The sequence below is a fragment of the Vombatus ursinus genome, unplaced genomic scaffold (genome assembly GCF_900497805.2).
Source record: "Vombatus ursinus unplaced genomic scaffold, bare-nosed wombat genome assembly UNPS02005459.1, whole genome shotgun sequence".
In the NCBI taxonomy this organism is placed as follows: Eukaryota; Metazoa; Chordata; class Mammalia; order Diprotodontia; family Vombatidae; genus Vombatus; species Vombatus ursinus.
In genome coordinates this window covers 14,140,698-14,156,135 of record NW_020945237.1, presented here as the reverse complement: position 1 = coordinate 14,156,135, position 15,438 = coordinate 14,140,698, and the positions used below count along the sequence as shown (strand labels likewise).

At 38.5% G+C, this 15,438-nt stretch overlaps 1 protein-coding gene and 1 long non-coding RNA gene across 2 annotated transcripts in view; both read left to right on the top strand.

Annotated features, from left to right (window-relative positions):
• Positions 1-4,824, top strand: part of PIP4K2A (phosphatidylinositol-5-phosphate 4-kinase type 2 alpha) — a 204,204-nt gene extending 199,380 nt beyond the window's left edge. Inside the window, exon 10 of the mRNA XM_027847829.1 lies at positions 2,517-4,824. Within this exon, the coding sequence (XP_027703630.1) occupies positions 2,517-2,597 (81 nt within the window). The 3' untranslated portion in view covers positions 2,598-4,824. The remainder of the gene's footprint in view (positions 1-2,516) is intronic.
• Positions 4,825-14,246: 9,422 nt separating this feature from the next.
• Positions 14,247-15,438, top strand: part of LOC114032513 — a 28,824-nt gene continuing 27,632 nt past the window's right edge. The window contains exon 1 of the long non-coding RNA XR_003567846.1: positions 14,247-14,489. This is a non-coding gene — a long non-coding RNA (uncharacterized LOC114032513). The remainder of the gene's footprint in view (positions 14,490-15,438) is intronic.

Genomic DNA, 15,438 nt, shown 5'->3' with positions numbered 1-15,438 from the left:
TCCTCTTCATAATTTGACAGTTATTGAATGATGCTTGTGTTAAGGGACCCCTTTTTTTGGCACTGTGGGTGAACCAAAAAGCCACACTGCCCAACACATACAGATGAACTTAAGTGTATCAACACCCACAAAGAACAAGGGTTCTTTGCCTGGAGACTGCAAACTTGGTTTGTTGGTTGTTTTGTTTTGTTTTGTTTTGTTTTTAATTTGGATAACTGTATTTTGATATAATTTGTTTCCTTCGCAATCTTGTGTATTATATTTTATTCATTTAAAAACATAATTCTGAGAAAGGGACCATAGGTTTCACCAGACTGCCAAAGCAGTTCATGACACACAAAAAGTTAAGAACCGCTGGGCTATAAAAGGAGGTGCTTTCCCAATAGAGTATGAGCATCCAGCCAAATTAACCAGAACCATCAAATGCTAACGATCCCATTTCCTTCCCTGAGAGAACAGGCTGGCCTCCCAGAAGCAGAATCATCCTGTCAATATTCTTTTCACCAAAGAAATCTTCTCATTCATTAATTCATTCATTCCTCCATCCATCCATTCATCCATACATACATACATACATTCATTCAACAAATATTTATTATGTGCCCATTATGTAGGGAAGCAGCTGACCAGGAAATCACCCACCCCAAAGAAATGCATTTTCAATTCCACCTGAGCGTAGAGGATACTCCTTATAACTTTTTAATAGCAAATGCATTCTAAACCTCATTCATCACTTCCACTTTCCAATAGAGTTCTTATGACACATATTCTATTTTTTTTCCTAGACAACCACCCATTCAACGCTATCAGAGGATCATAAATTTAGAACTAGAAGGAGCTCTACAAATCACCCAGTCTAACCCCTTCATTACACATATTGGGAAACTGAGGCCACAAGAGACTATTACTCACCCCATTGTCACAGAGATAATATGTGACAGAAAGAGAATTCAAGCCTAGGTCATAAAATCATCTAGCTAAAGGTGGAAGGGACCTCAGAGGTCATCTCATCCAAACCCTTCATGTAACAGTGGGGGAAACTGAGGCCCAGAAAAGTTGAGTGACTTGCCCCAAGTCACACAGATAGTGACCATCAGAGCTAGGCTTTGAAACCAGATCCTTTGACTTGAAATTCAGTGTCCTTTCTACTCTGCCGCCATTTAATGTAATGTTATATATGTTATGTAACGTAGCCTAAAAAACCTTGCATTTTGCAAGACATTGAATTTAAAAGCACCATTGGTTTTTGACTCTACTGGGAACGTCTACCTTTGTCTTAATCCTTGAACTTCTGAGGTAAAGCATAGCATATTAAGCCAGACATGAGAAATAACAGGTTACTCAGGCAATATAGGTGCCTAAAAATATCATATGGTGACTCACTCAAAGTCTGGAGTTATCCTTTACAGTCAGGAAATTAATGAGCTTGCCAGTATTTGCTTGACAACTGATTAGCAGTGCTATGGGCCTAAAAATAGAGACCCCCTGACTGATCTCCTGGCTCTAGGTGCAGCTTGAGAAGGGCAGTAGCCAATGCATCCCCTCTCCTCCCCCCGTGGCCGGCTGCTGAGGAAATCTAGCCCGCTCTGTTCTGAGGAGGTTAGCCCAGAGAAAGAAGGAGCAAGGATGCTAGTGAAGAATTCATTTCTACAAACCTGTGTTAAAAAAAAAAAGTTTTTGTTTTTGTTTTTTTTGGTTTTGTTTTGTTTTTGTTTTTGTTTTTGTTTTTTTTTAGCAAATCACTGTTCTGGGCAACAACCCAGGCCCTTCTTTCAAGGAACTTACACTCTAGTGGAGAGACGGACAAGTACACAAGTGATGGGAAGGGGAGGGGAAGGAGAGAGAAAGGAGGAGAGAGAGAGAGAGAAAGAGAGAGAGAGAGGTGAGAGAGGTGAGAGATGAAAGAAGGGTCTGGGCAAAATGCTATGAGAAATTTGAGTAAGAAAAGCTCAAAAGAAAGAAACTGATCTGAAGCTACCCCCAGAATGTGTTCTAATTGGCTTCATTAGGCCAGCTGGTCTCTGAATCTGCTGCTGCTCCTATTGTCTGTCCCTATTGTTGAAGACTCAGCCACTCAAGCCACTCACATGCTAAGAGGGCCATGGACAATTAAGGCAGTCCTTATGCAATCATCTGGCTGAAGTGTTATTCTGCCAGATGTTTGGCTGTGTCCATTCCCCTCAATACACTACACATAGATTTAATCCAAATGTAGCTGATTTCTTTTCCCAAGTTACCAAAAATCACATTACTGTCCATTGTTTTCCATCATCACTAGAAAGACTTTGATTATTTGAACCCTCCTGCTAATATATTAATAAATGGGACAGTAAAATGGAGGACTGAATAGATATGGCAATTGTTGAGTTACAATCAGGTATGACCACAGTTGGAAGTAGCCATTGAGTAGTGTGGGTTTGGTTTTTTTGGTTGTTGTTGTTTGGTTTAGAAATTGAAAGAATCAGCAAATATCCATTTCCCCATCCTTATTTTTTTTCTCTTTTAAATCGCCACAGGCTGGTGCAGAGATCTCAACCGTGAACCCTGAACAGTATTCAAAGCGCTTCTTGGACTTTATCGGCCACATTTTGACGTAACCTCCCATGTTGCCCAGGGGATGGACAGACATGAGATGCGGGAACACAGCAGAGCTGGCTTCAATTAAGGAAAAAAAATGGAAATGGAACTCAGTGACATGCTCTTCTTGCAGAAAAGCAAGCCTCCTCACGTTTACCTCCTCAGGCCAAGATGGTGGACTAGGGGGCGATTTGCTCTAACAGCTACCTGATATTTCCCAGCATAGCTCTAGCTACTTCTGACTCTTTTGTGTGTGTGCATTAAAAAAATTTAAAATATAATTAATTAATTAAAATAGATTAGCTTTACTCAGAGCAGGTTGCAGTAGCGACTCTCTGATACAGCTAGCTGTGGTGGAGTGAAGGAATGAATGAACAAGTGGGGGGAGGGGAGAACCAGATGCATGTCATACCAGCCACGTTGGCATCAAACTGTAAACTGTGGATCAGTTTATTTTTTGGGTTGAAAGACATGAGACAGTATTCATAATAATAATGATAATAATAATAATGATGGTGATTTAAAAAAAAAAATACCACGAATATTACACTTCTATTCCGCACGCTGGCGCACTCCTTAATAACTGTAACATTAACCCCGTGGCACCAGACTGGGGGGTAGCATTCCCCGTCTTCGCCTTTGCACTGTTTTGCCTCAAGTACATCATGTCAGAACTTTCAGCGTCAAAGAGTTACTTTCTCTCTTCTAATGAGAGGCTGATGTTATAGTTCCTCTGTCAGTTACATTTTCACCTCAGTAAATTATGTCAAGGAAAAAATGCTTATTCTCTTTTATTGCCTGGAGCTTCTCCATTGTTACACTCTTCTATTGCAACATAGGAATTAATGCTACATGGGAAAAAATAGCTTTTTTGGGGGGAAAATTGCATAGTTTTGGGCAATAGTATCATCTTCCAACTTGAGGGGATGAGCAAAGTGATAGAAATCTTAATTCTCCTGCTACAGAAGGAAAACAAATCTGAAATTTTAAAATGCTTCTGTTTTTGACCACGGCTTAAGCAGTGGTATTTTGTTATAAATTATCCCTTTCATGGAAACCTTCAATTTTACTGTTTACATTATTAGGAAAACAGGGATACTTTTGAATCTAAAATTTTATGTACAGTATGTGATTTTTTGAAGTTTACATGTAAAGTTATTTTGCAGCGTAGATGAAACAATGTTTGCATTTCTTGAGGTGTATCATGCAGCAATGTACCAGAATGGATACTTCTTCCAAGTCCACGATAGATAAGTCTTTTACAATAAACTAAAAAAGGCCATTCTGTTTTTGTTTCCTCTCCAAATGTTCTTTTATCAACTGAATGATTCTTTTTCCCAAATGTTTATCCCAGATCTGGTTGTACAAATTCATTGCCTAAAACTGTGCTGATTGCATTTAATCATGTTTAAAAATTTTTCAGCATTGATCTTGTTTCCACCAGCTTCCCTGCATCCTCTGAAAGGCGCCAAGCCAAAAGGAATTAGGTTTGTTTAGAGTATGTTATTAACTTATACACTGTGTTGAAGCTGTGCCTTTAAAACTCTTTGTTTAAGTCATGAGATGATTTTTTTTGTAGGCATTTTCAGGGGTAAAAAAAAAAAATCACACCCTCCAATGATTACTTAGAATGAAAACAAACCCCAGCCTGGCAGGATGCCTCTTCCAGTAATGTTAACATCAGTGCTGTTCAGACTGCAACTGGGCATGGTGTGTGTAGGGTTTACTTCAGAGAAACATCGAATGGGCCAAAATCACAGTATCTCCAGGAGCCAAAGGCTGTGTCATCCCCATTGCTGTGTGCTGATTTTTACATAGTTTTGTTACCCTCAATGGAGGAAGTTAACACCACTGTAATATAATTGTACAAATCTGTATTTTATGTATTTAAATGAATGGATACTGTGATTAGATTCTTAATCTGGCATCATATCCATTTCATTTTTTTTTTTAGCCTGCCATGGTTTCCTATGGTAGGAGACTGCAAAGAGAGAAACCCTGAAATTAAGATGTGGTACCTGGACATCATTTGAATAGCTTTTCTTCATTGTGGTCAATATGTTTATGCTTTTTAGAAATTTACAAAAATGCTTTTTTTTGGTCTATAACAGTCTTTGTCCTTCATTACTGTCAATAAACTGTTTATTTGGACAGGGTAAGGAAGTGCACATTGTGTCTCCTAGTTCTAAAACTCCACTCCAGACATGAGCAAGGCTTTGTACAATAAAGCACTTTGATGACTCCCAAGGTAAAGCTTCTGCCCCCTCTGTTCCAACTGGGCTTCTCAACTCTGCAGATGAAATTTACAAATGTGGTTGGACTGGAAAACCTTTGGGGACCCTTCCCTTGGGAAGCTCCATATATAAATAAGCTTTCAACTTTGAAGAAGCAAAATCAAATGAAATCGACCATTTTCTTTTCCCGGAATATTTTGTTTAACCAGTGCTAAAAAATGGGTTTTCTATTGAGAAATATTTGTAAGTGACCAAAACTCCTATAGCAAAGGTAACAATGAAAGATGAGCAAGGCAAAAGAAAAAAAAAAAGCCCATTGATATTCATATAGCAAGCAAAAGAAATAGGAATAGTACTAGGTTTCAGTAATGTAGCTCACTGATAATTCCTATAGAAAAAAAAAAGCCTTTTGCTTTCTGTGTTATAGTAGTCTGAAAATTTCTAGGGATAGGGATCCTAGTCATGGGAAAGATTGTTTGCAAAATTCTAAAGTATTTTACAGGATGGCAAATGGTTCTAGGTCCAGCTGCAGTTTTCTTTCTAGTACGTTCAGATCTAAATATCTATTTTACGCTTATTGTGGTTTTGCATGGCCCTGATTTGAGTTAACAGTGGTCCCAGAAGCAAGGCAGTACTTCTAAATGTCTTAAGACCCCAAATGTAGCAATAGGAGGAATAGTGTGACTTAGTGGGGAGAGTCAAAGTCAGGAAGACATGGGTTTTAGTCCCAGCTTTTACTCAAATTGGCTGTGTGACCCTGAGCAAGTCACTCTCAGTGTCCCAGGCAATTTTCTAAGCAGCTGATGGTGGTGAGAGGAAATTAATCCTTGCTGAGAAATATGTTTCTCCTACCAGGAGTTCCCTCACAGATGAAATCACAGATCCAGACCAAAAAATAAAGTAGCAGCAATAAATAATTAAACATTTATTAAAACATTAGTAGGAATTGGATGCCTTAAACACTAATTTGGAGAAATAGTTTTTCAGTTAATTGATTGGCATTTATTAAGGGCTTACCCAGGCATGAAGGATAATGATGAAAGTGAAACCATTCCTTGTGCTCAGGAAGCTTACGTTCTAAAGGAAAGCTATAGGAGTTATATTGGGGAGGAAGAGTGCTGATAATTTATAAGACAATAATAGAAGGCAAGAAAAAGAGGTAGAAAAGGGACACAGAACAAAATTATTTTTTTCCAGAGTTTCTCCTTGAGGTCTCTTTTGAGTAGGCACCCTTCCCATACATTTCCTTTTATTTATATCGACTTTTTGAAAATGTGACCATCTAGAAACCATTACATGGGAAACAGTTTAGGTGACTTTTCTTTCAAAGTTCTCAAGATGGCGACTCTCCGTTTTTCATAGGTAGCACTTCCTTCTGTCTCCTTCCTTGAACAGAGCGCAACAGCTTGGTTCAGCAAATCATTTCATGGTAGATACAGCCATACTTAATTCAATTCAGGCATTTACCAAGCTTGGCACTGTGTTGGGCATTGGGGACAAGATGAACACTTTAGGAAATCATTACTCAAACAACAAACATTTATTAAATGCCTGTCAAATTCCAGATACTTTGGACTAAGTATACAAAGGCAAGAGTGAAACAGTCCCTGCCCTCAAGGAGCTTACATTCTGTATACAGAATTGATAAAATGAATATAGGGTAGCTGAAAGAGAGAGAAGTCTAGCTGCTGATTATTGATAATAAAGTAGTATATAATAGGGAAAACAGGTTATGTAAACAAGTAAATAGATGCACTGATGATTAGCTCCATTTTCCTTAGCTTTAGTGGAAAATGCAGCTGAGGCTGAAATCTTCTAAGATCTGTCATTCCCATTGATTAGGTTCATCTGCAGGATAAAGTCCACCCAGCCCAATGTGCTCTCCATCCCCCAGACTCTTTCCCAGCTGGATTTTTTTTTAAATGGCGTGACATCGTATTGTAAAGTGGTCCAGAACACCAACTAAGAATGATGGGAAAGGTGCTGAAGGAAGAGCAATTAATGAATTACCAAGGGAGATGGTGGAAGCTACTTTTTTAGAGTCCTTGAAGAATGGGATGAATACCCATTTGCCCTGAAAACACTTTAGTGAATGCACCCTAAAGGACTCAATGACCTTTTTTGTTTATGATTTAGTAAAAACCCTACAAGGGGAAGATGAAAAAGCATAGTAGGTTACCCCTTTCCCCTCTCCCACATGCACTGTTAAACACTGGAATTCAATGTGTTTGAATATCAATGGTGAAAATGAGATTATCTCAGAATAAACTAATAGCTGTACTGTACTTAGGCCGATAAATCTCATTGTTGAAAGTGAAATGGATTTTACAAATCTAAGACACAGCTAGTATGTATCAATACACACATATATATGTGTACACATGGAATTAACAAAAGATATGGGGTTTCAGGTAAAGGAATCGTTTATGACAAAATGTGACTTTTTTCTTATAGACCCTGATTTTAAACTCAAGATCCACCTCCTAGATTTAGAGCCCCTGATAGTCAAGGAAGGGGAAAGAAAATCCATGAGTATGGCCTGAACTCAGAGTCTGGCAGAGTAATCTGACCAAATGAAATGGCCTTACAGCATGTCCCTGGTTATAGAATCCAAGCAAGACTGGAGGACTGACAAATGGTTTGGAAGTTGACCTCAAGATTGGTGAAAATATTCGTAGGAGGAAAAAGTTAGTGAGGGTCTGGACAGTCCTAGATAAACACACAGATATACGCATACACATATACATACATGTGTATTAATTTAAACTTCTTCTTTCATTGTAATATGGCAAATATATAAAATACAATATGTATGTATGTATATATTTTCACTTCACAGTCTTGTGAAGTTGCCTAGATCATTGCAAGATTAAATAACTTACCCAGAATCACAAAGCTAGGATGTGTCAGAGGCAGACTTGAACCCAGGTCTTCCTAATTGCAAAGCCATTATGTCACCACTGCACAAAGATGGCAGTGTGGTATAGTGGGCAGAGAGCTGCCCTCAGAACCAGGAAGACTAGGGGTTCAAGACTTCCTCTGACACATACTAGCTGTGTGACCCTAGGCTAGTTGCTTAACTTCTCAGGACAGATTCTAAGTTACAGAGAAGGTGCAGATCTGCACTGATATTGGGAGGTTCGCCCCTTTGAGAATTTTCCATGCCAATGAAGTCAAACGTCCAGGTCCAGTCTTTATTTGTAATTAAAAGGATGTGTTCTCTCTTTCTCCCCCTCCTCCCTGGATAGATACAGATGTATATATGAACATTTATGTATATATATTTATATATACTACATGTAGTATAAGCATACACACAAAGGAGAGATATATGCATATATGTATTTTCTGTATATACACAAATTTCTGTGTGTGTACATATGTATGTACACTTGTGGAAAAAGAAATAGATATACAACTTTCTCAAGGAGAGGGACAGTATTTGTACCTATTGGAAAGAAATTCCTTTTAGGTCATTTGACCCCTTGCAAAGGGCCAAATCAAGTTGCATTCTCTTTATTTATTTATTTTCCTAGCGAAGCCTTTGGCCAGTGCAGTCTCAAAGAGGCTTCCTCCCTTCTTGAAAAATTACCATAAATTCGTTTGCTCCTTTTGGGGAAAGAAAACCTATATTATCTCTCTGGAGCTTCTTTAATGCTCTGACTTTTCGGAAATAATTAATGATTGCAAAAAAAAATGGATTAGCTAATTGCCTTGGTACCCAAAGATGCAGAATGTCCAGGCACACAGATTAATTAATAGATTAATATTTTCAAGTATTCCTTTAGCAATTATTCACTTTGGTAATTAATGCTTCTCTGTAGTGCTCATTGCCTTCTAATTATTCCCACTCGTGGAATGGAGCCGGGGACCCTCGATCCAACCCTGATCTAAGCTGACTCACAACTTCAGGTACTTTCTAAGGCCTGCCTTACATTCTTCCCTCTTCACCCTGGCCTAGAGCAAGATGTGGTCAAGATCAACTAAGATAATCCTTTTAGACCCTTGAAAGGGACAGCATCATTTCAAGGTGTTACGATCCTGAATAATACTGTCCCCAAAGGAGAAAAAATGTAGTGACACTCTAGCTTTGCAATATTTAAATTATTATTAATTCACTTTCATTTTACATGCATTAATCTTTATTGGTTGAATAAGCTTTTTCACCTTTTCATGGATGTTAGTCATTTTTCTATTGATTTTTCTTTTTGGCCTGGGCAAATTTTTACATAACTTTACATAAGATTATACACACACATAACTTTACATAAGATTATACACACGTGTGTGTGTGTGTGTGTGTGTGTGTGTGTGTGTATGGCTGTCTTTTTATTTTCCCTACAAGCCTCATGCTACCCAGTCTATATTTATTTTCCTCTTAATTATCTGTATAGGCTGCCATCTTCACCTTTGGGTTTTTTATTCCAATGGTACTACTTGTGTGTCCAATTAGATTATTCAATCTCTTTTTCTTAACTAGTTGCTAGCTCCTAGCGGGAAGAGACACTGCTCTAATCCTTTCTGTAGGCCCCTTCTAAGCACCTGATGTGTTCCTGGCATAGTCCAGGCTCCCTAAATGCTTGTAGACTAGTTGGCTAATTGTTTGAAGGCTCTACTCAATAATAATAACATACATTTACATAACACTGCTAGTGCTTTTGTACACATCTCATTCAGTTCAACAACTATATAAGGAAGGAGATATAATTATCATTACCCTCACTTTATGAATCAAGAAACTGGACAATTAATAAAATGGCCAAGGCATAATTTGAACCCAGACCTTCTAACTCTAAGTCAAGGACACTTTCTAATACATGTTACTCATGGGAATCAGCAGTCTTTCCCAATATTTCTTAAATTCATCATGTTTACATGATAAATACACAAATTCTGTGAAAGTATTTTTTGAGGTGAATGCATTTGATTTTGTTTTAAAGGATAAATTACACCAACTCCTCATTATAAATCTATTAAGACTTTTTCATGTTTTTTTTCCTTTGTTCCATCTCCTGTCCCATCAGGTTTGGTCTAAATCCTAAATAGAGTCTACCTGGGTAGAATTTCTCTTTGGAACATCACTGATTTCTTTTTCTTGCACAGTTGCAAAACAGTGACCAATGAACAACAAGACTTAAGCTAACTGCCACCATGAGTTGTTTTTTTTTTTAGTTGTCCTTTTTAGTGATGTTGAAAAATAACTCAAGATTAACCCTGAACTGGCTCTACTTGCCACCTAGAAAAATGTCTTTTAAAAAATCAAGAGGGAAACAAAGATGTCCATTTTCTCCATTTCTTTTTCATGTAGTACTAGAAATGTTGGCCAGAGCCACAAGATTAAAAAAAAAGTGAGGAAATATGCAGAAGTAAAAAAGAAACAAAATTATCACTTTTCCTAGATGATTTGATGGTATACTTAAAGAATTCTAGCAAGTCAACTAAAAATTAATTGAAATAATTAATAACCAATAAAATTACAGGATAAGAAATTGATCCAAACAAATCATAAGCATTTCTATATAATACCCCTCGGTGAATCCCAAAGTCTTAGAACGGACTGAACCCTAATGGAAGTTACTAATGTGTCAATGTGTTACTGGGCTTTGAGGCAGCAAGACTTGGGTTTAAATCTCTTCTGTGATGATACATATCATTTTGTCTTTAAAACAAAGCCGTTAATGCCTGTCACAGCCTACTTCAAAGTGTTGTCTTAAGGCTCAGAAGAAGATAATGTAGGCTTCAGGGAAGCTAGGTGGTACAGTGGATAGAACCCCAGGTCCAGAGTCAGAAAGACCTGAGTTCAAATCTGGCCTCAGACTCTTACTAGTTGTGTGACCCTGGGCAAGTCACTCAACCCCATTTGCCTCAGTTTCCTCATCTGTAAAATGAGCTGGAGAAGGAAATGGGGTCATGAAGAGTCAGATGTGACTGAACGACAACAAAAGGCTTCAGGGCTGGGAAAAATTGAACCTGGAGAAGTTCATATTCCACTTAGAGAGCGAAATAATTGATTTAAATTCTCAATGTATATTTATTTTAAAACTAGATACTGTATGCAAGCTTGACAGCACTATATGAACATCCATGATTCTTCCTACTCTGTGTTCCTTTGTAAACACACAACACTGATTTTGTAAACATACAACACCGATTTTGTAAACACACAACACCGATTGTCCCAAGCTCTCATTTCCCAGTTCGCAGGGGAGTGATGGCAATCGTTACTTGTGATTCTCTCATACACGGTTTGACATTCAGGAATTTTATTAGAACATAAAACAGCTTTGTGCCTTGTGGCATCCACAGAAACCTAGCACCATAAATCTATAGGTGGAAGGGACCTCAGAGACCATGAAGGCTAACTCCCCCATTTTACAGATGAGGAAACAGACCAAGAGAGGTTAGGTGATTTACCCAACATCACCCAGGTAGTAAGCAGCAGAGATATGAAGTCATATCTTCTGACTCCTAAGCCTTGAAGCATTCCAGAAATGTGTCAACCATGCTTGTATTTCACTAAGAGCATTTGCTTCTCCCACTTGATACTTTTGAAAGTCCTTTACCATCCTCAGTTCACTTCTGTCAGTCCAGTGACCATTGAGCCCCAAGGGCTTCTCAGTGGATGTAGTGGAGAATTTTATGACTTTCAACAGCTTTTGGTCCCACAAATCTCCACGATCACCTTCATTTTAATCAAAGCTGAGTGATACATGTGATAAACCAACAAGTCCTGTGTGTAAATAGTAGCAGCCTTAATTAACAATAGTATAAGGCGGCAGAGAAAAGAGAATTTGTAGCCTGAGGACCAGAGTCTGAATTCAGCTCAGATAGTTTCCTGACTGGGCAAATCTTTTTAGCCTCTAGGCCTGTTTCTTCTAGAAAATGAGAGGGTTGGACTGGATTCCCTATCTGCTCCCTTTCAGCTCTATATTTATGATCCTATCATTAGATTTTTTTTTCCTTGATGGAGGTGCATGGGGTGTTCCAGAGGACTAGCACCTCTGGTGTGAGAGCCAGCTGAGCCCTTGTGTCCACCTGATTCACCCAAAACTCGTCCGTGGCTACAAGAAGCTGTAGCATGCACAGTGGCCATGTCTTGGTAAAACCATTTGGGCAAACAGGTGAAACAGGTTGAAGGTAACCAACAGGCCTCAACCCCGTAGGTGAGTTAGGGAGATGTCTACCCAAACATGTGTAGACTTCCCCAGGCAGAATGAGGGGACGAGAACAATTTGTTCCAACAGCCATAAAGCAGGCTGAAGTAGGTGCTGTGGAGCACTTAGAACTTGGTTAGACATGGGAGACACCAAGGTCAACCACTGCATCTGGGGGCCATTGCCAATCATCTTGACTTTTGTCTTGATACTGGACTTTGATGACTCTGGAAGAGAGAGTGAGGCTGAGGACTTTGTACAACAATGCCTCACTTACATCCAATTCACACGTGCATCAAGACACCACCCTCTTCAAAAATGAAGAGCAAACAACAGATGTGATGAATTCAACAATTGATTGCTGAATTTTCCTATACTAAGGCATTCTCTTTCCCTAGGGCACTTTCCCTGGTATCTGACATCTCTTCATGGAACTAGAATCCTGCCTTCTCTTTCCTGCCAGAGGTTATCAGAAGACAAAATTATAATGTGACCAAAATGGGATGGGATTGACAGTATGTCTATTATCATCCATTCCTAATGATTTTTTATCTAGTTTGACCAAAAGGGAAAAAAATCAAATTTCCGAAGTATGACAATGAATCTTGGCCATTCACCACCTCTTTGAGGAGCTGAATTGACAATGTCTGTACTGTTGCCTGGGAGTCTGATTACCAAGGCACCAGGTTACCAGTGACCAGAGGCTGAACAAGTAACCCATACACCTAAGAGAAGGTCTGAAAATTATATCTTCTGTATGTTAGTGCCTGTCTTTGATCTCCCTATAGCCTAGGCATAAGCAATTTGACATTATAAAATATTTATGTGGAAGGAAAGGCAGACTTTTCTGATATTAAAAAATGCCCCTATAAAAATAACATTTAAAAGCTTCCCTTTTTACATGTGTATGTACACACAACACCCACCATACATGTTGATTCCTGAGTGGCTACCTATCCTTTTCACAACAACTCTGTTAATTACACACTATCCTGTATGTTCTAATTATTTTCTTAACTTCCCAAAAGGAACATCTTTCTGCAATGGTTTTAGCTAACCTTCTGCAAACCAAAGATGAGAATGGAATCATAGGTCTAAAGTGGAAAGTAGAGTTCTCTTCTTTATAACTATAGAGCTCATCCCTTTATCTTTTCTTTCTAGCTTTTGGAAGTTAGTCAAAGAGCTTTAGCATGGCAAGGGGGAATTAAGATGAAGAACTAATCACATGGTAAGGAGAGGATGTTATAGTCTCAAATTCGAATGTAACCCTTACTGTGCAAAGTTGAATAAAGATACTCAAATTCTCAGAAATGACCTTCCAAAGTGAAAAAAAGTGATTGTGATTGATCTTTACCTAAATTCTAAAGTCCAATATTCAACTGAATTCAAACTTAGTTTTAAACTATTAATTTTTTTTTACCTTTAACTCTTTTTCTGAGAAGCAATATAGCACAGTGGGTGTTGGGGAAATGGGTTCAGATCCTGCCTCTGAAATTTACTAGCTTTATCACCATGGAGAAGCCACTTAACTCTCTAAACCTCAGGCAATTCTCTAAAAAAAAAATAAATTACAGATGGAGTTGAAGCTATCTAAGCAATGAGAGATTTTCTGAATCTACAAAATCATAGGTCATCGATGCAAATTTTTGCTTACTTAGGTTGACTTTGTGCGATGTTCTGATGGACTTGGAAAGGTCAGTAACTTATATCCAATGAGGAACATTGACTGAAGTCAGGAAGACCTGAATTCAAATCTGGCCTCAGATATTTATTAGCTGTGTGTCCCCAGTTGCCCCAACTATGGAATGGGGATAATAATAGCACCTACCTCCCAGGGTTGTTATGAGGACCAAGTAAGAGATGATTAGGAAATGCTTGTTTCCTTCCACACTTCCATGGCCTATTATATATTTCCTGGGGGAATAAGGTCCTATGATATCCCCAGAGAAATCTTTTCACTAAAATAGACAGTTTCAACTGAAGTTGCTGAAAGAGAGGACAAAAATTCAGGGAAATTTATCATCTGAAGCTGGAACCAGGGCTAGTCTGTCTGGACTCATCAATTCATCAGAAATTGCTTCCTCATGTCATATCCCCATTCACTTCATAACCAGTCAGCTAATGTCCTTCCTTATTTGGAAACTCTTACAGTTTGAAAACCAGCAGTTTCACTACCTCTAATCTGTAGAAACACCTGAACTGTGAACAGAAGGAGGACGAAATTAGCCTCCTATCTGCTTCCCAAATCCAGCTGACAGACCGGGCTTTCCTTAGAGAGACAGCAGCACCCCAGCAAACTAAGCTCTTGAAACCAAACTAGGCATGGAAGCGGGTGCACATGCCTAGTGCCAGCTCCCCTGTGCCTTCTCTACAACACGGCTTTCCGAGGACTTCTGCCTTAGGAGGCCTACCGGAGATGTTCCTGCAAGGCCTGCTTACAAATCCAGCTAGGAAGAGCAGGCTCCAGGAAAAACATCATGGTGTAAGAAGCAATTTTGCAAATGGGATTCAATCCAGCTTCCAGGTAAGACACTATTTAATCCATGTTTCTAAAGACAAATTCTCTGGCTTAGATTTCTTTTCTAGCTATATATACATTCAACCTGAAAACTAAAGTAACAAATTTCTAGCTATGAGGGATTTCTTGAATTGTAGATCATATCTCATAACTCAATCATAATTTTTAAAAGGTATAGGAAAGATTGTCAGATTATTAATAATGATTTCACTTTCACAAGGAAAAAAAAGTGAGCCTCTTCACACAGTCTGAGAAGGAATTAAAATAATGTGTGCTTAAGACAGACTGGTAAAATAGCCCCATGCCTCCATAATTCATAGCTTTAGCTAATATGATATTCACTCTTTACCCCCTTCTCCCTAAGAGTATCTCAGACATAAGTAGAAATGAGCTCTGTACTTAGAGTATTATTTTATTTGTCCTAATGTCAAGATTCTCTTGATTTTCTTCTCCCCCCTTTCAGTTAATAGTATTTTTTTCCAACAAAATGTAAAGATAGTTTTCAACATTCACTTTTATAAGATTTTGAGTTGCAAATTTTTTCTCTCTCCCTCCCTCTCCCCATCCCTTCCCCCTTCTTCCCCCCTCTCCCTTTCCCCTACCCCCTTACTCCCTTGAACCCCCCTCCTTTCCCCTCCCCAAGAGGGCAGCAATCTGATATAGGCTATACATGTATGATCACATTAAGCATATTTCCACATTAGTCATGTTGTTAAAGGAGAATCAGAACAAAAGGGGAAAACCATGGATTCTCTTAATTTTCACCATCAAGAGACCTTATTTTTATTTACTGACCATGTGGTAGGCATTACCTAGGGTCACTTAGTCAATATGCATTTATTAAGAGTCTACTATGTGCCAGGCAATCAATTAAAGAGAATGCCCCCTACAAGTGTATAATTAAAAATTCATATATTGTAAATTAATTTAATATAAAAGCTTTAAAGCTTCTAAT